We start from the raw sequence: 27,129 nt of genomic DNA, 5'->3' as shown, positions 1-27,129 counted from the left end.
ATGTGTATCTTTCTCTCCCTTCTGTCCATCCTCCGTTCTCTTTCCCTCTCTCTCCACCACCTCCTCATCCACCACCTCCTCATCCACCACCTCCTCACAGAATGCGTAGTGAACATCTCCAAGTCGCGGGCGGTGGTCGGTGGCTCCCTATCCTTCACTCTGACCAAGCCTCCTGCCGGCTGCCGCCTCCTCAGCCTCTCCCTCCAGCATCCCGGAAAGGTCGACAGAGCACGGGCAGAGCCAGTGAGGGTCCTGACCTGGGACCACATCTCAGGTCTCAGGGCGGAGCCTGCCTACACGGACAGAGTGGCGGTGGTGCCGGAGTCCAAAGCAGCCCTGGAGTCGGTGGAGTTGAAGGGGCTCACGCGGGAGGACGCGGGCAATTTTGTGATCGCGCTCCGCTGGGAGTACCAGGGCAGCTTCTTTAACGTGACGTGGCCCGAGGACGTGGTGATCGTTGAACGTAAGTGGTATGTGTGTGTTGAGTAGATCTGTGAGTGTGTGGGTGTGTGAGTTTGTGTATGTTGAGTAGGTCTGTGAGTGTGTGGGTGTTGAGTAGGTCTGTGAGTGTGTGGGTGTGTGAGTGTGTGTGAGTGTGTTGAGTAGGAAGGATACCCTGGTGGTCCCCCTCTTTAAGAAGGGGGACTGCACAGACTGTAACAGCTACAGGAAGGGGCATCTCACTCCTCAGTGTGCCGGGAAAGGTCCTGGCAAGGATTATTCAACATTGCCCTGCTAGGCACGCTGAAGAGAGGCTTGCGGAGCCCCAATGTGGTTTCAGGAAAGGGAGGTCCTGCACAGATGCCATATTTTCTGTCTGTCTGCTACAGCAGAGGTGTAGAGAATTCCAACAAGACCTACATCTCTGCTTTATTGACCTGGTCAAAGCCTATGATACCATCAGTAGGCCTGGGCTCTGGGTTGTTCTTCGTGCTTTCGGTGTCCCTGACCCTCTGCTCACGATAATTAAGGACCTTCATGATGGCGAGCGGGCCCGGGTAAAACGACGTGGCTGGGAGTCGGAGCCATTCCCTGTTCACCTTGGGGTGCGACAGGGATGTCCTCTGGCTCCCACATTATTTAACATTTATTTTGACCACGTAGTTCGTGAAGCCTTCAATCGCTGTACCGGGGGAATTTCCATTTGGTACAGATATAATGGGAGGCTGATCGATGCCCGGGTGCGATCAAGGGATGGCTCCCTATTGGTCAACCACGTTATGTATGCCGATGATTTGGTAATAGCTGCTCATTCAGAGGAGGAGTTGGAGATGCTGCTGCTGAGACTGGAGCGTGCCACTAAGAGGTGGGGCCTTACCACCAGCCCCACCAAAACTAATCACCTGCCTGGGTATTTTGTACCATCGGACACTCCACCCCCACAACTCCCAATTGGTGATGGGGCAGTTGTGGAGAGAATGGAGAGTTTCCCATACTTGGGCAGTGTGCTTATGACCGGCTCCAGTTTAACAGCAGAGGTCTCACTCCGAATCAGTCGAGCGGCAATATCTTTTCATCGGTTGTGTAACGCTCCGCTCGAAGCTTCAGGTCTTCTCGGCCACAGTCATTCCCTCCTTTCTCTACGCTTACGAAATGTTGACCCCCCTAATGGAGCATCTTCGCCGGTTAGAAACTTTTAGGCTGGCCTGCCTACGATCCATCCTAGGTTTAACCAGGCTGGATTGTGTGAGGAGCTCACAAATCCTTGAAAGATCTGGGCAAAGTCCCATCGGTGAGCTCCTCCGGCAGGCAAGGCTGCATTAGCTGGGTCATGCAGTCTGCATGCCCAGCCACCGCATGCCTAAACAGCTTTTGTTTGGCCGAATCGAGGGGGCTAAACGGGTGAGTGAGACTGTGAAGTGAGTGATTGGGTGTGTGAGTATGTGAGTGAGTAAGTGAGTGTACCTGAGTGAGTTAATGTGTGGGTGAGTGAGTGAGTGTGTGGGGGAGTATGATTGTAGCCACCACGGCAGAAACATAGGGCTCTGGACAGGTGTGAGGGGCTGGTAATCTCTAAACCTCCAATGTACTTACCACCTTACTACGAAAAAAACATCAAACTAAGCTTGTGCTTAGTCTGGCGTGCATACGATTCATTCTTGGTTTAACTAGGCTGGATTGTGTGAGGAGGTCGCAAATCCATGAACGATTTGGACACATTCACATCAGTGAGCTCCTCCTGCAGGCAAGGCTGTGGTGGCTGGGTCATGTAGCCCGCATGCCCAGCCATCGCAAACCTAAGCAGCTTTTGTTCGGCCATATAGAGGGGGCTAAATAGGCATGACACGAGCTAGAGATGAGATGGACTGATGCGGTACGGCAGGATGTGGATCTGAGTGGACTTGCTGAAAACCGGTACCAACGATATCAACATCGGCTTCTGTAGTGAAGGCTCATAAAGGATGCTACTGGGCAGTTGGAGGCAGTCGTCCTCGAGCAACAACGTAGGGCAGAGGAGCGACGCTCACAACAACGAACAAGGTGCCAGGCAGCTAAAATCAGCAAGTTGGCTAGTTTATAGGAACTTTCTGGTGGCACCCCAGGGTCCCATAAACCCCCGGCTCTCGCATAAACTGCGTTGCGATGTCATTTTCTGTCTTTTGAAGGCGAACGATACAGCAATCTATTCCTCTTGAAGAGTTCTATACGATGTGCTAATCAAAGTTTCAATGTTTTATTTCTTCTGCGCATTCGTCCTCACTGTGCTTGGATGACATGACATCAGAATGATCCGCGCCAGGTGGGGTGCGGCATTTATGTGCGCGGTGGTATGGAGTCGCCACAAATAATTAAATATTTTGCGAATTTGTTTTTTTCGTTTATTCTGGACCTCGGGATCCCGCCATGAGGTTCATATGCCAGTCAGTTAATCCACGTAGTTCGTGAAGCACCGGTTGGGTTTGTCTTATGACCTCCTGTCAGCGAGCTTTCGACACTTCACGTGGTCTCAAAGTGCACCTGCCCTAACACAGGTGCCATGGTGAGGTCACCATCACTGGTGGCAAATTTAAGTTGTTGTGTGAGTGAGGGTGTGAGTTGGTGAGTGGGTCATTGGGTGAGTGTGTGTAAGTGAGAGTGTGAGTGGGTGAGTGTTTTGAGTGTGTGAGTGAGTGGGTGATTTAGTGAGTGTGTGAATGGCTGAGTGAGTAGGTGAGTATCAATCTTGATTTGAAGCTTCCTTGACTGCAGGAATCCATACTCTTTGGTTCTTTCAGTAAAGTCACGTAGGTAGAAAAAATTATAGATCACGACGTTTCGATCACAACACAAGCAATCGTCTTCAGGTGAAAAAGAGAGGGAAATCTGGTGAGGCAGACTGTTCATAAAGGTTTAGAGATGGGCGGGGCAGCTAATGTTAAATTTAAGCTCGGCGAGGGCCGAGCTCGGCTAGGGCTTGGAAATGTGAGAGTTGGCTAATATTGTCAGGTAGAAAGGGAACATCAAAGCAGTTAAAACTTTACCTGGTTGATCACGTCCTTCCAATGATTGCTTATTTTTGTATCCATCTTCTCGGTTTAAGTTATGTCTGTGTTTATAAATCTGGATGGCTTCATGGACAAATCTTTGATGGTAGCCCGAAGGTTTGCAGAGTACCTTGGTCTCGGAAAAGACAATATTGTGTGAGCCCACCGCCTTCAAACAGTGATCAGCCACGGCAGATGTATTGGTTCTGCCGTGTTTCAAATCTGCCTTGTGTTTGCGAACACGATCCGAGACATGTCGTTTCGTTTCCTCAATGTAACTGCGATTGCAGACACAAGTTAGTTTGTAGACACCACGGTATTGCATGTCAGGAATCACATCTTTCACAGATGGGATCAAATCACGGATTTTGTGTACTGTGTTGAAGCGAACTTGGATCTTGTGTTTGTTCAAAATTTTGGAAATATTTTTGGTAACCCCTGCTATGTATGGCACGGTTATGGTTTTGATTGGGTCCTCAAATGGTTCTCTCCCTATGGTTGGGGATAAAGCTTTGCAGATTGTGCGATCCGAATATCCATTCATCTTGAGGGCTTGGCATACGTACTCCAGTTCACTGGATAGGTGGTGCTGGTCGGAGATGCAACGGGCCCGATGGTGTAGTGTTTTGATGAGATAATTATTCTGGGCTGGATGGTGGTGGGAGTCAGGCTTTAGATAGGCATCCGTGTGGGTGGCTGTCCTGTAGACTAAATGTCCCAACGAGCCATCAGGTCTCTTCTCGTATCAAAAAATCCAGGAATGGTAGCTTGCCATCTTTTTCCACTTCCATGGTGAATTTGATAGACGGGTGTATGGAATTGATATGATTGAGAAATTGGTTCAGTGCTGGCAGGCCATGTGGCCAGATGACGAACGTGTCATCTACGTATATCTTCCACAAGGAAGAACATAGGGTGGATGTCTGGATGGCATCTCAAATTTCTCCATGAAAACATTTGCTACCACATGGCGATAAGGGATAACCCATTGGGGTACCCTCATTTTGTTTGTAGAATGTACGATTCCAGGTGAAGTACGTGTTGATAAGGCAATGCCTCACCAAAGTTGGTACAACAGGATTCAGTCCCTGTTGGACCAAGTCTTCAATGATTGCAATGGTGTCAGGTACAGGTACCTTGGTGAACAGTGAGACTACATCGAAACTGACAAGCAAATCATCTGGAGACAGTGAGATATCCTTTATTAGAGAAACCAGGTGAGCTGAGTTAAGTACAGCTGAGGTGGTCTTGCCCGTGAAAGGAAGCAGGGTCTCAGACAGAAATCGGGCCAGTTTGTAGGTAGAGTTAATGGTGGAGACGATAGGACTTAGCGGAGTACCTTCTTTATTGATTTTTGGAAGACCATAAAATCTGGATGGTGAGTATATGAGTGGCATAGTAAGTTGGTGAGTGATCGAGTAGTGTCGTGTGTAATGTAGTGGATAGTGTGTGTTGGTGAGTGAGTGAGTGTATGAGTGAGTAGGTGATTGGGTGAGAGAGAGAATGATTCGTTTGTTGTCCTTCACACCACACCTCCGATTTGCACGGTTGGCTCTGTTTGGCGGGAGAGAAGTTCAACATACGCACACTACACTATACACTACATTACACACGACCCTACGTGTACACTGTATATTACAACATATACTACACTTATTTATACTACGATACACACTACTATACCCTACACTACTATACACTTCACTACTATACAATACACTACTATATACTACTATACACTACACTGCTATATACTACACTACACTGTACACTACACCATACACGACACCACACATTGCACTACACATTACACGACTATACACTACTATATACACTACGCTATGATAGACTACACTATACACTATACTACTATGAACTACACTATACACTGCACTATATGCTACTATAAGGTAAACTACACACTACACCACTATACACGACACTATACACTACACCACTTAAATTAAATTGTAACTCATCTCTACAGAACTGCTTATTTTAGTTATTGTGTTTAGATTGTTGTCCTTCCCCCGCACCTCCAATTGGTGCTGTTCGCTACGTACATTGCGAAAGAAGTTCAACATACACACACTACACACAACTATATACTGCACTATATACTACACTACAAGACACTATTGTAGTGACATCGCCGGGTATCAACGTGCATTGCCGGCCCTAGAGAGGCACGGCGTGCGGTGTAACGACATCGCGGATACCACAATGGTGTGGGTGGAGTACCGGCCCTAGAGGGGCCGTGTCAGCGCTCAATGATAGCACTGGATGGCACCACGATTGGCGTGCAGTGCCGACCCTACAGGACAGGGTGTGTGGGTGCCGGCCAAGGGATGAGGTTACTCGAGGCGATGTCACTCTGGTCAACCCGGAAGGACACGTGACCAGTTAAGTCTACAAAGGGGCCCCAAGTGGGGGCTAGGGGTGGTCACGTGGTTGGGACCCAGATCCTTCTCGAAGATTCTAGAAGGTGATCGTGGCCAAGGGCGGAGCAGGTCACGCCGGAGAGAATATAAGCCGGGTCCCGAGAGGGACCAGGGTTGTTGTTCATCCTGGAAGAAACCTTCATCTACGTTCTCCGTTCAACGAGTCTCCAACACGTGGACCCGAACCCAAGCTGTTGGTCCAGGTCCATAGTATCAGTTATGTTGTAACTAGTGTAGTTAACCTCGTGGTCACCACCATAGGTTGTTATTCTGTGAAGGGAAAGTTACCCCGTGTGTTGGACTTTATAAATGTGTTGCCTCCAAGTCTACGTCTGCAACTCAGTTGAACCCATTACACTAAATACTACTATATACTGCACTATACACTACACTATATACTACACAATACACTACACTTTACAATACACACGACACTATACACTACACTATACAATACTGTACACTACACTATAGACGACACTTGAACACTTAGTAATCTCCACATCTCTCTCTGTGTCCGTGTGTCTCAGAGGCCGTGTCCAAGCCCGAGGTCTCCCCCCGTCACCCCGTGGCAGGAGGCTCCCTGTCTCTGCGCTGCGTCGTGCACCAGGGCTCCCCTCCCATCTTCTACTCGTGGCTCAGGGGGGACGCGAGCTCGGGGGAGAACCTCACAGCGACCGGGGTCCACACGGAGACGTGGACCCTGCACGACGCGCGGCACGGCGACGCGGTCGCCTGTGAGGTCAACAACAAAGTGGACGGGGCAATGACGGAGAGGAGCGACGTCGTGACGGTGACGGCAGCGGCGCCCGGTACGGAGATCGCGACCATTCGAGGCTGAGTCGACCTACGGGGGAGGATACACAGGGACCAGTTCTACATATTCGGGCCCGTTATATGTCGTGAGTGGGAGTCTAACTCGAGTCTCGCGCAGGGTAGCGCTAACTGCTACTCCACTACACCCCCGCTCCACTCACGCCTACACACACATGCTAACAAAGCCTCCTATAGCCTCTAACAGACTGTAGGGGCAAGTTCTGTTAGCGAGTAGCACCTATGAAGGCCGGCACTGTGGCACACGGTGGGGGTGGGTGGCCAGCACCACGCCTGGCCGCCTTTGTCACCCCCAGTGCCGATGTTTACACACCGCACCAGACCAATCAGTTTAAAAGACAATGTATTGTATATTACCAGAGCATGTTTTTTTTTGGTGAATGATCACCACAAGTACCGCGTGTGGTTAATGCAGTGACTTGATGACTTGTAAAAGGTTTCTGTTTCGTGTTTAGACATCTTGTTTGTCTTCATAGGGGATGATGGCCCGAGTACTCAGCTCTACATCTACTGGTCCCCTGTTCTCATCATCCTGATGCTCATCGTGATCGCGTGCCTCATCATTTACCACCGCCACAAAGGTGAGGAGTTATGATCCTACAAAGACAACGCCCCCCTCCCGTGTCGCCTGTAACAAGCAATAGGGGCAATTGCTGTTCGTAGTGAGGAGCAGCAGCGCCTATGAAGGCCGGGCACTGTGGCACACACAGAGGAGGGAGGGTGGCCAGCACCGTTCCTCGGCCGCCTTTGTCTCCCCCAGTGGCGATGTTTACACACGGCACCAGGTACTCATTTGAGGCTGAGTCGACCTAGACCTACACACGCACTAAAAAGACAACGATCCCCCCGTATAGCCTGTAACAGACCTTTGGGGGAAGTGCTGTTAGCGAGCACATATGAAGGCCGGCACGGCACACGAGGTAGTGTGTGGCCAGCACCACGCCCAGCCGCCTTTGTCTCCCCAGTGGTGATGTCAAAGTAAAGTAACCGCTACACAACCACTCCCACTTCACGCACAATATACTCAACTACACCTAAACACACACCACACAAACACACCTACACTACACAGATACCACAAACACACACACACCACACATACCACACACCTATACACCATCTCGCTATAACAAGATCACCAACCTCCATTCGCCACTACTAGGCAGTGACGTTACCACGGTGCTAGTGCCAGGCTATGTGCACGTTAAGGCCACGTTAAGTGTTGAATGCCCACTGGCAGGAGGTCACGCGACAAACCCAGGTGCCATGGGTCGACTGAGTGAAATGATTGGCTGATGCACAACCTGGGCCCGTACTGTGCCAACTTGATGTGTTTTATTTACCCGGCGCTCCCCTCATTGTTCTGAGCATCGCTACTCTGCCCTCCATTGTTGTTGGCGGGCGTCTGCCTCCAACTGCTCAGTAGTGTCCTTCACGTGCCTCCTGCACCACATAGGCCGATATTGACACTTCTGGCACCACTCTGCTCCTCAGCCTCTTATACCACATAATTCCATCTCTTCTCTTACCCATGCGCTCCCATTTAGCCCCCTCAATCTGCCCAAACAAAAGCTGTGTATGCATGTGGTGGCTGGGCTTGCGGGCTACATGACCCAGCCAATGCAGCCTTGCCTGCTAGAGGAGCTCGCGAAAGGGACTTTGTTCAGATCTTTATAAGATTCGTGAGCTCCTCACAATCCAGGCCGCTGGTTAAATCCAGAATGGATTGTAGGCAGGCCAGCTTGAGTTTTCTAACCGGTGATGATGTTACATTAGGGGGGTCCCAGTTTTGCAAGCATAGAGAAGGGAGGGCATGACTGTGGCCGAGAAGACCTGAAGCGTTGTGTGGAGAGACAGACCAGGTAGCTTGCACACAGCATTATGCAGCCAATGAAAAGATAATGCTGCTCGGCTGATGTCAAACCAGAGCTGGTTATAAGCACACTGGCCAGGTATGGAAAACTCTCCACTTTTGTCACAACTGCAACCTCACCAATGGGGAGTAGATGGAGTGGAGTGTTTGATGGCACAAAATACCCATGCAGGTGCTAATTTTTGATGGGGCTAAAAGCAGCGCCTCCAACTGTTCCTCTGACTGAGCAACAATCACCACATAATCAGCATACGTAACATGGTTTACCAAAACAGAGGAATCTCTTGACCGCACCCTGGCATAAATCAGCCTCCCATTCCAGTTCTACCAGATGGAGATTCCTAAGTATAGCCATGGAGAAGAGGCTTCTCGAACTACGTGGTCGAAATCCGGGCCTGCCCACCATCACAAAGGTCCTTAATGATCGTGAGCAGAGTCAGGTACTCCAAAAGCACGATAAACAACCCAGAGCCCAGGCATAGTGATGGTATCATAAGCCTTGACCAGGTTAATAAATCAGAGGTGTAGGTCCTATTAAAATTCCCTACACCTCTGCTGTAGCAGACCGATAAAAAATATGGCATCTGTGCAAGGCCGTCCTGGCCTGACACCACATTGAGGCTATACAAGCCTATCCTCAGGGTGCCTAGCAAGGCGATGTTGTGCCGGGAAAGGTCCTGGCATGGAGTGAGATGCCATTACAGTCGTACCGGGTCCCCCTTCTTAAAGAAGGGGACCACCAGAGCATCCTTCCATTTCCAGCGGAACCCATCCATGTCATGTAGGGCAGTCTGCGCACAAATGCCATCCTCTCTCAGCATTTCGCTTGGGAGATCATCTCTGCCCGGTGCTTTTCCTGGTCTCACACATACACTACACAATACATACACTACACACACCACACACTGGACACAACACCAAACACTACACACAGACTATACACACACTACACACATACACTACGCAATAAATACACTACACACATTACGCACAGTACATACTACACTACACACCAAGGCCGTAGCCATGGAGTCAACAATTTGCTGCCTAAAATATAAAAAAAATCACTAACACATGGGATGGACTTTTTTTTATTTTTTTACAATCATGTCTAATGTATTGTATTACATTGCTCTGTTTTAACTTTTTTTTTACCATTTCTTGTTTCATTGTATGTAATGGCAGAGATTAGGGATTAATAAAGTACAACCATAACCACAATCATATCAACATAAATCTACGCATTGATGTATATGAAGACAAGTCCAGATATTGTGGCCAAGGTCTAGCAAATTGTTGTTTTTATTTACATAGCATAGAAATTATTTTAATAGCAATATATTGGGGGGACATTTTAGCATATTTGAATATCGGCCTTGCTACACACTCAGGACCCTACACACACCACCCACTACCGTGTATGCTGTCGCCTGCTGACGTGTGTACCGCCATACGCTGCAGTTACCACTTTCCGTCAACAGCCAGCGCTATTACTCTGCATCTGCCGTGAAGCCCACGTCGTGTAGTACGTCACGGCGAATACACCTGGAGTATTTTTTTTATTATTATTACACGCTTTTATTTATTTAACTCACTATGTCTGTTGTCGTATCCTCAAATCTTGTAACTAAATATTTACCCACTTCCCAACCGCCTCTTCTTACGATCTTCCGGAATCATCTTCCAGAAGAGTTGTTTGTGTTCGTAAACCTCACCCCACCGGGCTGCTAACGATCTTCCAGAAGAAAATTCCGGATGTAATCTTTCCGGAAGATACAGGGTTCGTGGGTTCGATCCCAGACCCTGATGAGATGTTGACTACCTCGCCTGGTCTATCGACTGAAAACTTGGTATACTTATGTCATATTGATGACAATACTACAGTATATTCTATAATAAAAAAATATATTTTAAAACATTCTTTTACACGCTTTTTATTAACTCACTGTTGTTGACGTGTAGTGAATTCTCAGGGAGACAGACGACGTCGTTGAGGCACTCTCGTTTATTTAACCAAAGGCGGTAACAACACTTGAAGGGGTAACGGCCCCTTCGCCCGTACTCAATGGGAAACACCCCTAGCACTATTCCCTGATTGTCCTATTCCCAGTCCTCCACTACGAGTGCTAGGGGAGGCTATCTGATCCAGCCCTGGTCAAGCTCGGATCCCGGCACCCAGCTAACCAGACCGTGCTCTTACAAGAGCAGCGGTCCTGGAGCTCTTGGGGCCGCGCCACTGGCTTGCCCTGCTCGGCCCTGACAAGGACAGCGAGCCAGGGGAGTCCCAGGGCCTATTCTGCCAGTCTTCCATCTTCACTGGTAAAGCTTCAAGCACTGGCCTCGAGCCCTCTGGCTCCCCGCCTTTTATAGGAATCCTCTACGAGGGGTGGGGCTATGGAGGATCACAACGCCACCCATGGCCCCCCAGGGTTAACCGATGCGGACGTGGGTGTAGACACCCGTGTGTGGGTGCAGACACCCTTGTGTTTCTGTCCACCTTTCTCCCCGTAATAACCCCTACAGACGTATCCTCAAATCTTGTAACTCAATTTTAACTCTCTTCCCAATGTCGTATCGACTGCAAACTTGGTATACATATTTCATACTGATGACTACTATATTCTATCATTAAAAAGAAAATATATATATTTTTCAACTATCTTTTTTATATGTTATGTTTAGGCTTGGGTCTAATTGTCCACGCTCAACTGACGTTGGCTGTAAATCACCACGGTCTCTTACATTATGACAAGCTTTGGGGCCACTTCTGGAGTCGTGGAGTTCTGCCATTACTCGTATGGTGCATTTCAATAAAGCGTGTTTAAAATATATATATATAGCTTACTAGCGGTAAGTACCCGGCGTTGCTCGGGCATAATAGGAAGATACACGCATGGACTTTCACACAGACATTGACCCACACACATAGAAACACATCAACTTAGACGCACACACACACACATATATGGTTAAATCCAGGAAAGGATCGTTAGCAGGCCAGCCTAAATGTTTCTAACTGGCGAAGATGTTCCATTAGGGGGGTGCACGTTTCGCAAGCGTACAGAAGGGAGGGAATTACCGTGGCCGAGAAGACCTGGAGCTTCATGCGGAGCGAAAGACCAGGTAGCTTCCACACAGCGTAACGCAGCCGATGAAAAGATAATGGCGCTCGACTGATTTGGAGTGAGACCTCTGCTGTTAAACCGGAGCCGGTCATGAGCACACTGGCTAGGTATGGGAATCTCGGCAATATCTCCACAACTACTGCATCACCAATTGTGAGTTGTGGGGGTGGATTGTTCGATGGTACAAAATACCCAGGCAGGTGCTTAGTTTTGGTGGGGCTGATGGTAAGGCCCCACCTCTTAGTGGCAAGCTCCAGGATCAGCCGCAGTGAGCAGCAATCACCAGAGCATCGGCATACATAACATGGTTGAGCAATAGGGAGGCATCTCTTGACCGCACCCGGGCATCGATCAGCCTCCCATTGTATCTGTACCATATGGTAATTCCTCGGGAACAGCCATTGTAGGCTTCACGAACTACGTGGTCAAAAGATATGTTAAATAATGTGGAGCCAGAGGACATCCCTGTCACACCCTAAGGTGTAGAGAGAATGGCTCTGACTGACGGCCATGTAGTTTTACGCGGGGCCGCTCACCATCATGAAGGTCCTTAAGGATCATGAGCAAAGTTTGAGGGACTCCGAAAGCATGAAGAACAACCCAGAGGCCAGGCCTACTGATGGTATCATAGGACTTGAGCAGGTCAATAAAGCACATACATTCACTCACACGCACACATGAACCTACAGACACGCAAAGAAATGGACTTACACTGACTGACATGGAGCCATGCACACAAAGCGACTAACACAGACAGCCATGGACTGACACACAGACATATCAACTCACACACACAATCACATGGACTTACACACACATACATAGACTGACACACACATTGCCCTACACACACATATATATGGACTGTGACACCCAGACATCTACTTTAGATACACACACATGGATTAACACACACACATCGACACACATAGACACACAAACGAACATTGACTTACACACTCAGATGGAGCCATGCACACACATCGACTCACACACACGCATTGACTTACACACATGGAGTGAAACACACACGTATGGACTAACACACACATGTGGACTAACACACACATGTGGACTAACACACACACAGCGACAGATACGCACACAAATGGACTAATACACACACACACACACTTGTACGTAGACACACATGGGGCGTTGTCCGTTTGAAAAAGACAGACACACACATGGACTTACACATAGACATGGACCCACACACATAGAAACCCATCGACTTAGACGCACACAAACACATATGGACTCGCACACACAGACATCGACTTTAGGCACACGCATGTAGTTTCTGCACACGAACATTATAATAGTAATAGAGTATTAGGCAACTTATTAGTTTCATAATAGTAAAGAATGAAGCAGAGTTGTTATGTGCACACAAACATTATCATTGTAATATTTGTAAACGTATTTGTTTAATAATAGTAAACAATAAACCTGAGTTCTTAGCGAAAGATTGAATAAAATTGTACTTTACATTGGCGGGGTGACGCCTCGTCCCGTGTAGAGCCCGCAGCCTCGCCTAGATTAGCAAGCCAGAGGAGGTGAGACATTGGCAGGCTACGAGCTGGGCCGCTACCCCCCCCCCCCACCATCCCCCCACCCTCGCCAGAATAATACTATGTAACCGCTTTAATAATATTAAATTAATATCTAAGGACGTTATATCAGTAACTGCACGTATTGGGGTGGGGGGGGGGAAGAGGGCATCACACTGTGAAGAGAAATCGACAGCGTGATGTGTATATCTATTCCATGTTAAACGCGTAAAATAAAATGTCCCGTGAGCTGGAGCGAATGCGCATGCCTTGGCAGGGTCCGCCCCCCCCCCCCCCCCCACCATGCAATTGGCGTCACTTGGTACGGTCGACGGCGCGCAATAAGTAAATAATTAATAATAGAAACGGCACAAATGCGTTAATTAAACTACTTTAAAGTTTACGTATGGTAAAACGGAATAGCCTATTCCCACCGCGGGACTTAGGGCGTGCCGCCTGTCAAAAATTTTTTTACGTTGAGCCCACCGTCCAAGAGCGAAATCCCCCGCAAGCGCGAGCGCGCGGAGACTTTTATATATAAAGATTTCTTAACCAGTTAAGGCTCCACGGAACTATGTAGCTTTTTTTCAGAAGTGGACCTGGCTGTTACAAACGATAGCTGCTCAACGTAGCGGGTGGCTGATATAACGTGGAAATGGAGAGAAGCAGCCAAATAACTCTCTCAACGCGTGCCATTGATTCTAAATGTGGAAGAAAACAACGGAGGACCCGAAGAGAAATACTCGTGACCATGGGGAAAGAGATGCAAACTCAAAATATACACAGCATGCGTCAGGGTCGGCATCGAACCCACAACCTCCTGTATAACTGCCGAGGGATCTTCTTGGTTCTTTCGGTAAAGTCACGTAGAAGGGAAGTAATAAAATAATAAAAATAAAACATAATAAAACAATTCTCACGACGTTTCGGAGGCAACACAGCCGAATTAGCTGCATCACTTGATGCATCAAGTTGATGCATCAAGTGATGCAGCTAATTCGGCTGTGATGGTCCCACCTGATGACGGAGACTTGTGTTGCCTCCGAAACGTCCTGAGAATTGTTTTATTATGTTTTATTTTTATTATTTTATTACTTCCCTTCTACGTGACTTTAGCGAAAGAACCAAGAAGATGAATCCCTGCAGTCACGAAAGCTTTAAATCCAAAAATACTGCCGAGGGAGTTAAGATCTCCCAGTTACCGTGGTGCCCTAGTACTGACTAAGGCGAACCTCTGCAACAGGTGACGAAGGCACTACCACTGGGCCCTATCTATAACCGGGTGTCACGGGCCATGTCAACCGGTTTCACTGAAGGAAGAAGGTGTGGTCACTGCGGGTAGACAAACGGAATAAGGTAGACTCGGCCGCTGTTTGTGGATAGGTGACTTTTTTTCTAGTGGGATATGGAGGCGATAGACGCCAGATGCGTGCTGATGTTTAACAGTTGACGCTTTAACGACGGGAACGTCATTGGGCGGGGCAGACGCAGGCAGCTTGGGTGGGAGGCGAAGTTTCAGTCGAAATAACGTGGGCGGGAAGGCAACAGACTTGTTGATACATGCCGCTTTGATGACTCCGTATAATCAATAATCGTGACAATTCAACGGACGCATCAATCCATGTCTCGATGAAGGGCTTGCCACGCTATCAGTGGTGGGAGTTGGTTGACGATACCTCTCCATGATCGTCAGTCTGTGTCAGTTAATTTGAGGAGTGGGCCCCAGGACTGGTTTGGATAGGGTACCACTTAAAACTAAAATTTGTTAATGCTACCTAGTAAAGCCCAGTGAGCCATTAGCTCGGTTTTCAGAAGCGACCTCCTGGCTATCACAAATGACAGCTCTACGAAGTGGATTTTCAAGTGCACAATTTTTTTAGCAGCAGCCAAATGATCCAAAAGTTCAGTTTCTAAATGCCACCGATGTTAGCTGTGATGCAGATCTAAACACAAGACGCTGGGTTCAGTGCACAGTTCAGAAATCACCACATTGATGTGCGCTTGAAAGGTGCATTAAAATGCAATCCACTCTTCATCGTAGACAGCGTGTCTCTGATATGATAACGAGTTTTTAAGATTCAGAGGCGCGCCCTTGCAATAAATATCTACATTTATCTATGTCACCCATTAGCGATGTGTGATTGCTTTTTGTGTTAAACAGGGAGGCGACAGGAAGCTGCTCAAGAAGATTCATCACCATCACCACCACCTCCTCCTGAGGATGAGGTGATTCAGCTATTAAACTATAAACTATTTTTTGTATCAGGTAAGGCCCCACTGAGCTATGTAGCTCTTCTTCTTGGTTCTTTCGGTAAAGTCACGTAGAATGGAAAATAATAAAAATACAACATAATTAAATAATTTTCACGACGTTTCGGCCACAACGCAAGCAGCCGTCCTCAGGTGAAGAACAGGTCTGTCGAGAAGACAGAGTCTGAATGACACCCCCAGGCTTGGAGCGTCTTTTTTAAGCTAGGATGGAGAGGGAGAGAGCGCCTTGACAAAATAATTTGCATATCAAGAGGAATTTAGCATATTTATGGGAAATGCAGATATGCGATTAGTACTACTTGTGAAATGCGTAGGAGGTTTGGCGAGGGGTTTAAAGTCATTATGCCCGTGCATTATGCAGGATTAGCAGCATCAAAGGGAGGGGGTGGGGGTAGCATCAATAAAGAGAAGGAATGTTAATAGTATGTATCTGCAGTAACTATAAACCACCACGTAAACAACTAAAGTATAAACTACATAGTATCATCAGTATACTAAATATACTCTTCAATAAGCTGAGCTACTAACAGTAAGTAATACATTACAATTCTACGTCGCAAAAAATATAATATGCTTCCAGCTAAACGTTATTCTCTTACATCACACAAGAGAATAAAGTTTAGTTGGAAGCATATTATATTTTTTGTGACGTAGAATTGTAATGTATTACTTACTGTTAGTAGCTCAGCTTATTGAAGAGTATATTTAGTATACTGATGATAATATGTAGTTTATACTTTAGTTGTTTACGTGGTGGTTTAGTTACTGCAGATGCATACTATTAACATTCCTTCTCTTTATTAATGCTACCCCTACCCCCTCCCTTTGATGCTGCTAATCCTGCATAATGCACGGGCATAATGACTTTAAACCCCTCGCCAAACCTCCTACGCATTTCGCAAGTAGTACTAATCGCATATCTGCATTTCCCATAAATATGCTAAATTCCTATTGATATGCATATTATTTTGTCAAGGCGCTCTCCCCCTCTCCATTCCAGCTTAAAAAAGACGCTCCAAGCCTGGGGTTGTCATTTAGACTCTGTCTTCTCGACAGACCTGTTCTTTACCTGAGGACGGCTGCTTGCGTTGTGACCGAAACGTCGTGAGAATTATTTTATTATGTTTTATTTTTTATTATTTTCCATTCTACGTGACTTTACCGAAAGAACCAAGAAGATGAATCCCTGCAGTCACGAAAGCTTTAAATCGATATGTAGCTCTTTTTCAGAAGCCATCTGGCCATGCATGACACCTCAACAAAGTGGCTGATGCCATCATCAGGTTGAAATTCATAGCAGCAGCCAGATACTCTAAACGCATGGATCGAACGCACGACCTCCTGCATACCAGGCGAGGGAATTCACATCTCTTCGCCACCTTATATAGGAATTTAAGTGTGGAGTCACCTGCCTTCGTTGTGCAGGTCACGGAACACAACCAGGTGCCATGGGTTTTGGCGACCGAGATGACTGGTCAATGCACCACCTGTGCCCCCTACTATGCCAACTTGCTGTGTTTAAGCCACCTGTCGCTCCGCTCATTGTTGTGAGCATTGCTTCTCTGCCCTCCGTTGTTGATGGAGGGCAACTGCCTCTAACTGCCCAGTAGTAGAGTCCTTCATGAGCATCTTCCACAGAGGCCGATCTTGACACCTCTGGTACCAGACATTGGCAAGTCCACTCAGCTTCACGTCCTCCTGTACCACATCACTCCATCTCTTCTCTAGCCCATGCCGAACCCGTTTAGACCGCTCTATCCAGCTAAACCGAAGCTGCTTGGGAATGTGGCGGCTGGCCATGCAGGCTTCATGACCCAGCCAATAAAGCTTTGCCTGCCAGAGGATCTCACTGATGGGACTGTGCCAGGATATTTCGAGAATTTTTGAGCTCCTAACACAATCCAGCCTGGTTAAACCCAGGATAGATCGTTGGCAGGCCAGCCTGAATGTTTAAAACTAGCGCAGATGTTCCTTTGGAGGACTCCACGTTTTTCAAGCATACAAAAATGGAGGCCATGACTGGCCAAGAAGACCCGAAGCTTCGCGTGGAGTGACAGACCAGGTAGCTTTCAAATAACGCTATGCAGTTGATAAAAAGACAATGCCACTTGACTGATTCGGAACAAGACCTCAGCTGTAAAACCTTAGCTGGTCATAGCCACACTGCCCAAATACGGAAACTTCTACACTCTATTTACAACTACCCCATCGCTCATGAGTAGTGAAGGGATAGTACATTTTATTATATAAAATACCCATTCAGGTGCTTTGTCTTTGTGAGACTGATGGTAAGGCCTCCATCTCTAGTAATAGGCTCAAGCTTCAGCAGCATTTCCAACTTCTGTAAAGGGTCTGGAGAAATCATCAGGTCATTCACATAATATGATTGACCAATAGGGAGCCGTCCCTTGTTTGGTCCTTTTGGTCAAGTCACGTAGATAGATAGAAAAAAATAATGAAAATTAAAATCAAGTGAATAAAAATATCACGTTTCGATCGCAACACAAGCGTCCATCATCAGGTGGGACAACCACAGCAAGAAACAATTGCTGAAGTGGGCAAAAGGGCTGCTGTGACAAGAGGCTTTCTAGGTAAGAGAGGGGGGAGGAGCCAGGGAGGAGAGATAGAGAGGGGGTGTGGGGTAGGTTGTGTTGCGCCCGAAACGTCGTGATTTAATTTATTTTATACCTACGTGACTTTACCGAAAGAACCAAAGTGTATGGATCCCTGCAGTCACGAAAACTTCAAATCTAGATTCACCACTCATCCTCGCAGAAACCGCACGGTTCTCTGGAACCTCCAAGCGAGGGATGTGGTAAGCCTCCTGATTTTGGACACCAGATGTTGTAGACGACGGGAGTGGGCCTGCCTCTTACTGAAAACGGGCTGGAATGGCTCTTTCCTTAGCCAGCATTTCTGATGAATTCTGTGCTGCGTACCCAATGCGGCCGTAGTAAGTGCATGCGTCATGGTTTTTAAGCTCACCAACTTCCCACGCAAAAACTCCACATGCCCAGATTTCTTTTTTTTCAGGAACAGGGGAGAATATGCAAACTCCACTAGCACATCGTCGCGCAAACGAACTCGTGCACTCACCTCACACTACACAAAGTGCAGAGTGCTATTAGCAAGCGGCTATGAACACTGGATAACGGGACACGAGGGGGTGGGTGGCCAGCCGTCTTTGTTTCCCCAGTGGTGATGTTTTTACACACCACACCAGAAACTCCTTTGAGACTGAGTCGACCTAGGGGAGGCCCAGGACCAGTTCAGAAAATTGTCACAGTTCAGGTTGCCGGGTTCGTAGCGCGGCACGATAACCACAACGCTACCACTCGCTCACACCACACCACACATACAGACGAACGCACTCACTTATGTACCCCGGCACTTGTTGCTGCAAGCTAGGCACGAGCGTTGCCACTTGCGCTAACGCCCACCAGAGCCGCCCGGTCTGACCGAGTGCGCGATGTCCGTGGGTGGCGCAGTACGAGGCGCTGGGACAGAGGGAGAACGTCTACGACAGCCTGGATCCGTCGCAGGTTCAAACAACAAACTTCTCCTCCAAGACTCGACCCCGGCGCGGGCAGGGAGCGACTCGAGTCCACCATCCAAGGGGTGAGCCAAGACTGAGGGGATCCGATTTCCCGTCTAGAAATGCCGATGGCTTCTGCAGGATCTGAGACACGGAAAAACGATGTAAAGCTATTGGTCCGATGTGAAGCTATGGGTCTCTATATGATGCTATAAGTCTTTGTGTGAAGCTATAGGTCTCTATCTGAAGCTATATGTGTGTCTGTGTGATGCTATGAGTATATTTGCGAAACTATGAGTCTCTGTGTGAAGCTATGGGTCTCTATATGAAGCTATGGGTCTCTATGTGAAGCTCTGGATCTCTATACGAAGCAATGGGTCTCTATGTGAAGCTATGGATCTCTATGTGATGCTAAGGTGTCTGTGTGTGATGTTTTGGGGTCTCTATGTGAAGCTATGGGTATCAATGTGTAGTGACATTCCGGGATGTCACTGTGCAGTGCCGGCCCTAGAGAGGCACGGCGTGCAGTGTAACGACATCGCGGATACCACAAGAGTCTTGGTGTAGTACCGGCCCTAGAGGGGCTCGTTGAGTGCTGATTGATAGCGCTAGATGGCACCACGCTTGGCATGCAGTGCCAACCCTACAGGACATGGCACTCTGATTGACCCGAGAGGACACGTGACCAGTTAAGTCGACAAAGGGGCCCAAGTGGGGGCTAGAGATGGTCACGTAGTTAGCATCCAGATCCTGCCCGAGGATTCTGGAAAGTGGTCGTGGCCAAGGGCAGAGCCAGCCACGCTGCAGATAATGAGCCGGGTCCCCAGAGGGACCGGGGTGGTGGTTCATCCGTTATAAACCTTCGACTACATTCTACGTTATCCGATCAGTGAGTCTCGAAAACGTGGACCTGGACCTGAGCTGTGGTCCTGGTCCATAGTAGCTACGGACCAGGAAAACATATGGTGATGACCACCAGTCCTGGTCCGTAGTAGCTACGGACCAGGACGGACCAGGACTGGTGGTCACAACCATAGGTTTTTATTCTGTTGAGGGGTAGTTACCTCCTGTGTGGGAGTTAAATAAACGTGTTGGCTCCACATCTCCGACTGCGACTCAGTCGAAGTCACTACACATGTGATGCTATGGGGTCTCTATGTGATGCTTTGGATCACGCAACTTTGCACTGCTCTAATGATATGGATAGCCAGGTACGTTAATGGTGCTTGGTCCATGGTAGACCGCAGGTAAATTCGTAACGATTCGAAGCCCCTGTAGTGACCTACTGGGCCTGCTATGCGTCGCACAATGCTGTGGCATACCCCAGCCAGCCATAGCCCTGCCAGCCATAGCCCTATGCGCCCCCTTGGAAACGACCCAGGCCATTGTCAGATTTTCGCTCGCCCCCGTTGGATTTGTTGCGAATTAAACCCTCGTGGTGGAGTCCACGTAGCACTTCGATCACGCGTCGTGCTGCGCAAACTTTGCATCGAAGTTGACCAATAATGGATGTTAAGGTGCCATTCTATTGAGGCGCCGCCACTCCTGTGTGGTTTGCTATCGCTTGGTGTGCACGCGTGTGTATGTCTGTGTCAGTGGGGAGCTGTAGTGTAGCGTTTAGCGCAATGCGCTACGAACCCGGCTACCCGGGTTCAATTCCCGCTCACGGCCAACACCAGTGACGATTATCTGAACCGGTCCCGGGCCTCCCCTAGGTCGACTCAGCCTCAAATGAGTACCTGGAGTGGTGTGTAAACATCGCCACTGGGGAGACAAAGGCGGTCGGGCGTGGTGCTGGCCACCCACCCCCTCGTGTACCGTTCTGGCCTTCATAGGTGGTCGCTAACAGCACTTGCCCCTACAGTCTGTTCAGGCTATACAGGGGATCTTTATCATTGTCTTTGTAATGCTGTATGGAAGCTACCTGGTCTATCGCTCCGCACGAAGCTTCAGGTCTTCTTGGCCACAATCATTCCCTCCCTTATCTACGCTTGTAAAACGTGGACCCCCCCTAATGGAGCATCTTCGCCGGTTAGAAACATTTAGGCTGGCCTGCCTACGATCCATCCTGGGTTTAACCAAGCTGGATTGTGTGAGGAGCTCACAAATCCTTGAAAGATGTGGACAAAGTCCCATCGGTGAGCTCCTGTGGCTTATAAGGCTGCGTTGGCTGGGTCATGTAGTCCGCATGCCCAGCCACCGCATGCCTAAACAGCTTTTGTTCGGCCGGATTGAGGGGGCTAAACGGGCACGGCACAGGCTCGAGAAGAGGTGGAGTGATGTGGTACAGGTGGATGTGGAGCTGAGTGGAATTGCCGATGACTGGTACTAGCGGTGTCAAGATCGGCCTCTGTGGAGGAGGCTTGTGAAGGACACTACTGGGCAGTTGGAGGCAGTCGCCCTCCAGCAACAACGGAGGGCGGAGGAGCGACACTCACAACAACGAGCGGAGCGCCGGGTGGCTAAAGCACAGCAAGTTGGCACAGTAGGGGGCACAGGTGGTGCATCAGCCAGTGTTCTCAGTCAGTCGACCTGTGGCATCTGGGTCTGCCCCGTGACCTCCTGACAGCGGGCGTTCGACACTTCACGTGGCCTCAAGGTGCACATAGCCTGGCACAAGCGTCGTGGTGACGTCACTGTCACTTAGTGGCGAATGGCGGTTGTTGTTGTTGTTGTGTGTCTGTGTGCACGTGCGCGCTCTGGGACGGCTCTGTCGTTTCGATTGTCACCTTGTCCAAGCGTGATAAATCAGACTCATGACAAGTCACGTGTTCATTACTTATTTATTCATATTTTGCGACTTACCACACATGCTCTTCATGTTGCACTCGTGCCGTTCGCTGTGTGCGTCCGTGTGTTTGTCGCGGTTTTTTCCATTGCGAATTTGCCGACCGCGTGCCCCTATGCTGGACAAGGGTAGCACGTGAAGAGCTTCACAGCTCGTCGGATTCATCCTCCTGCAGTCTTCATAGAGATTCTGACTCATCCAAAACGGAGCCCTGGTCTTATGAACGCGGCCTCGGGGTGCCGAGTGACGCTCTCCCGTGGGCCTAGACGTCCATAGTGACACTGCTACCGATAGTAGGCGATGTGTGATTGTGTATTTGTTGTTGTGTCACACAGGCGGTCGACAGGCATCTGATCAATACGAAAATCTTCCTCCTGAGCACGAGGTGAGAGTTTGGCTCTTAGACTCTATGCAGGAGGTCGTGGGTTTGATCCCGGACCCTAACGCCTGCTGTATATTTGGAGTCTATGTCTCTCTCTCTACCCGTGGTCGTGTGGATTTTTCTCCAGGGGCATCCGTTTTTTCCCCCTCCACATTTAGAATCAACGTCACCAAGCGTTTAGAGTGTCTGGCTGCTGCTATGAATGTCCACACGGTGATGATGATATCTGCCATTTGCTTGACCTGCAATAATTTGTGATGGCCAGGTCGCTTCTGTAAAAGAGCTACACAGCAGCTCAGTGGGACCTTACCTGGTGAAATAACACGTTTTTATTTTATTCGTGTTTTTTTTAATGCTTTTCCTTTCCCTGCCGTCAGTGCCGAATTATCCTCGTGTCGTGCCATTGACATGCTGTATGAAGGAAATTACCTGTAGTAGCAGACATGTGTCAGCAGGGGATGGTATGCAGGCCAGGCGGGATGAACAAGGCCGTTGGGCCACTAGCGTTCCCCAGACCCCAATAGAGGGGTTGGGGGATATTCCAGAGCCCACTAGAACGTTCCAGAAAGGAGGCATGGCTAGGGGCGGAGAGACCCTGGAGTGGGTATAAAAGCCGGAACCTTGAACGGGTTCGGCAGTCGTCGTCAAGCCGAAGACCCGAAGAGCCAGCTGAGAATAGGACCCTGGGAACCCCCGGACCCGACGTCCTTCTAAGGGCCGGCACCGAGTGGGCCAGTGGCTGGGACCCGAGGACCTTGGCTGGGTCGGGTCAGCTAGCCTCCCCTAGGTCTCCCTAGCCGGAGGTCTGTGATCTAGAGTGGTCCCAGTGATAGAGGAACGATAGCCTGGAGGATATACCTCCCCAGGTATCGGGTGGAAGGGGCTGTTACCCCTTTGTATAAGGGACCTTGTGTTAAATAAACGTGTTGCCTCTGAAGAACCGTCTCTCCTCGTTTTGGACCCACTACACTAGTAGCAAAAGTAGCTACATAAACTACGGGCCCTGCACTTTCAAGGGCCCCACGCTAAAGGCTCTCAGACTATCAATTCCGGTTCAGTGATTCTGCACTTGCTCTATTACTATAGTACTAAACTGCCTTCAACTTTTATGAACGACTGGGTTAGCGATTTGTCGTATTTTACGGCTGTATAGCAAATGAAAAAAATACAATTACTTTACTATGCAAGTTAAAAATGTGTTTTCATATTAAAGTTTATTTATTTATTTAGAGACATAACATACTACAGGCCTAGAACCAGAGGTGTGGACTCGAGTCATGTGACTTGGACTCGAGTCAGACTCGAGTCATGAATTTGATGACTTGCGACTCGACTTGGACTTGCATAACAATGACTTTGTCCCACCTATGAGATGTGGACTCGAGTCATGTGACTTGGACTCGAGTCAGACTCGAGTCATGAATTTGATGACTTGCGACTCGACTTGGACTTGCATAACAATGACTTTGTCCCACCTCTGTCTAGAACTACCTTAATCCAGCACTGCCTGCCGCTATCCTCCCCTCCTCCCTTTCCCCACCTCTCTCCCGTCCCCCTTCTCGTCTCAGTCATCTTCTACCCTTACCGTCCCCACCACCACCCACCCCCTGCATGTAAACTTTCACTTCTCTGCTGAGAGCCCCCCCCCCAGCCTGGGTGGGGCAGTGAGCCCAATCCACCCCTCCCTCTTCGTCAAGCACCATGTCCGAGTGGGTGGGTGACTGAGTGGGTGGGTGACTGAGTGGGTATGTGAGTGACTGAGTGGGTAAGTCACTGAATGGATAAGTGACTTTAGTAGGTGAGTGGGTGGGTGAGTGGCTGAGTGGGTGTGTGAGTGACTGAGTGGGTAAGTGACTGAATAGATAAGTGACTCAGTAGGTGAGTGAGTGGGTAGGTGAGTGTGTGACTGAGTGGGTGGGTGAGTGACTGAACGATGAATTTGTGATAGACAGATCGCTTCTTAAAAAAAGAGCTACACAGCTCATTGGGCCTTACCTGATTAATTTAAAATAGGAGTTAGTTAGAATAGGTTGAGTGGTGGTGTTGAGAGTGGACTATTTGCTTGCTGGAGTGGAAGGTATTGGTACAGCAACGTTGTCTGCCATGCACCCTGAATGATTTCTTGTAATTCTCTGCGAGTCTCATTGACAGCTGCTGCTACTGACCATGCGAATGTGGTGTTTTGTATCTGCGCAGTACGAGCCGCTGGGCCACAGGGAGGTTCTTTACGACAGCCTCGAGTCGACGCGAGTCCAGGGTCGGGGTAAATGGGGACGCAAGGAGCCGGTCACCCGTCCAGACGAACTTCGGACGTCTCCAAGATATAAAAGAAATGGAAGCCATGATCCTGGACCCCACCACCAGAAGCAGTTATTTAAGCAGCCCTGAAGCAGCCCATATAAATAGCTGTTAAGGCGTTCTGGAAAACCTCATAACCCAGTTTTGTATACGAATATATATTTTCTGTCATTGGATGACTTTATAATCCACTTGCGACACTTCTAGTTTACGTGACTATTGTACTCTGCAACCAGAGATATCGTGCATTCGGTCAGACTGGGTGGTGGAGTGGTGGCAGTGGTAAGTCGCGTGCCTTGTGCAGGAAGGGTCTGGGTTTAATTCCCCACTTGGGTGATTCCTCTGTCGACTCTGCATGCCCCCCCCCTGCTCTGCCTGGTTTCCTCTCGATGAGTTTTGCATCTCGCCAGCCAGAGGAACGTGCCACGTGACTGGAATTGGCCAGCAAAAAAAACATTCTCACTTGAGATCGCATCGAGCAACATCGCCCGCTTCTCCCAAAATTTGGCGGGACTCTCGCGGAAAACAGCACGGAGACTCAGCGAGGCTTTCCTGAGTACGCAAGCAAAATTAAATGAGGACATTTTTCTTCCGAAATGAAAATCTTTCATTCACTTAATGGGGTAAATCTTCAATCGAACCCTGATTTATAGACTATGACATCTTGTGGCTTATTAGGTTTTTGTTCCAAGACACTACTCAATTAAAATGTACAACAAAATACACATTTTCATTGGGAGTAGTGAAAGGGCAGAATGACGGACAATAGAGAGCAATAATGGCACCGCATGTATTAATTAAGAAAATAACGAAGTAGTCGTTTAAAAATTCACAGTTACTAAACAAGGTGATCGATCCTGTTTCACCAAAAGTATTTACGTGTTTCAATATCTAATCTCATGTACGTACTGTATGTTGAACGTCTTTCGCGCCCTATGTCGCCAACCTTGCTAATTTGAGGTGTGGGTCAAGGACAACAAACTTAACACCAACATCAGTTTAAAATAAATGAGCTCTCGATCTAGATGATGATTTAAAAATGGATATCTCGCAGCAGCTTCCCAATATCGGAAGGAACTTTCCAGATGGCCGCAGAAGCGCACCTGAAAGCGAGTGATGCAGTGACCGTCTTTTGTTCGATGGCTGAGCCAAAAGCCAATAGCGTTTAATGACTATGGTCCTGATGCACGGCTCAATGTGCTCCCACCTGTATAAAAAAAACAATAAAGATGTTTGTAAACCCGCTCCTGTGTCTGTCTTTTTCGGACTCCACAATATTTGACCACGTCATTCCCCACCTATCACACTCCCGACCATGATTTTATCGGAACCGACAGGCTCAGCAGAGTTCGTGCAGACCCGGAATCATCTTCTGTAGCACTGCAAACAAAATAGGTCCCACCCCCGCGCTCTTTCCAGGCGAAGGGGCAGGTTTCCACGTATAGTCAGGCTGCAGCTCCTATGGGCGCTGTAATAGAGAGACGAAATCAGACACACAACGAAATCATCCGATCAGAGCTTTTCCTTCCATATACAGGCAGTGCCCGGGTCACGGAAGGGTTAGGTTCCCGTGACATATCCGTAACCCGAATTTTCTGTATGTTGGAAGCTGAACAATTTTCCCCAATCTCAAGATAAAACCCCATGTCGGGAAATAGTTGTGCCTCTCCTACCATTTTTCTGAGTACTGCATTGCTGCTGTACATACGCTCTGAACTTACCTATTATTTAATTTGATGGAACATCTACCATAACAAGAACCATAATTAAACTAATGGAACATATATTGTACTGTGCCCAATTGTTTTTGAATACCACAAAGCATAGAAAACAATTACGTAATACTACAAAAGGAAAATATACTCATGGTAACAATGTGTAGTGTCGGAGGTCTCTTCATCCTTCTGCTCGAGGCTTGTGTGTGTGTACGGGTGGCGTGCATCGCACACACAGTCAGAGACGAGGTAGTCGCAGGAGGCACCGGTCTCCGGCTCCCTCTCTCGCGACCACGCTGCCGCACGACCCGGCCCAGACACGACCCTGTTCACGTTGCACCGATGGCGTCGATCGAGACAGTCAACTACTGTCCGGCCGCCCAATGATCGGGCGAAGGCGGCAGCTACGAGGGCAGCGACGACGACAGTGATGAAGGCAGCGATGACGACAGCGACAACGAGATGAGTCCACTCCCAGAACCGGCAGCCCAGAGCTCTCGCTCACCGCTGCTTTTATTCCCTTCGGCGCAGCTTGGCTCCCCCCGAGCCGCGCCTCCCTTCTCGAACCCACCAGAGGGTTCCAGGGGCTTCCCCACGAGGTCTATCTACCGTGACCCTTGCCCTGCCGGCACACCCGCCGTATATGCTCAGCGGCGTGTGCGCTAATTGTCCACCTGCAGTAGCAGCTGCTGTACAACAAATGTAATGGCGTGACTCAGAGTGCTATCCAGGACACTACACAAAACACTGCATTCCCCTTGGGGAATATGGGGCCCACCTTATGCCTCACTCCGCTGTATTCATTCGCAACCTTACCGTGCCGCACTATTTCCACTTATGCAACTAATGC

The 27,129-nt window shown here is 48.6% G+C and overlaps 1 protein-coding gene across 1 annotated transcript; it reads left to right on the top strand.

Moving 5' to 3' along the window:
* On the top strand, window positions 1–25,335 carry LOC144738082 (uncharacterized). The gene is made up of 7 exons (XM_078620992.1): window positions 1–463; window positions 6,436–6,717; window positions 7,216–7,320; window positions 15,452–15,516; window positions 19,050–19,179; window positions 22,220–22,269; window positions 24,463–25,335. The coding sequence occupies exons 1-7, from the start codon at window positions 1–3 to the stop codon at window positions 24,652–24,654; spliced, it is 1,287 nt and encodes a 428-aa protein (XP_078477118.1). The 3' UTR covers window positions 24,655–25,335.
* The last annotated feature ends 1,794 nt before the right edge of the window (window positions 25,336–27,129 follow it).

Source organism: Lampetra planeri, chromosome 77 (assembly GCF_965212315.1).
Source record: "Lampetra planeri chromosome 77, kcLamPlan1.2.h2, whole genome shotgun sequence".
Taxonomy (NCBI): domain Eukaryota; kingdom Metazoa; phylum Chordata; class Hyperoartia; order Petromyzontiformes; family Petromyzontidae; genus Lampetra; species Lampetra planeri.
Note: the sequence above shows the minus strand (reverse complement) of the source record. Positions and strands in the feature narration are given on the sequence as shown.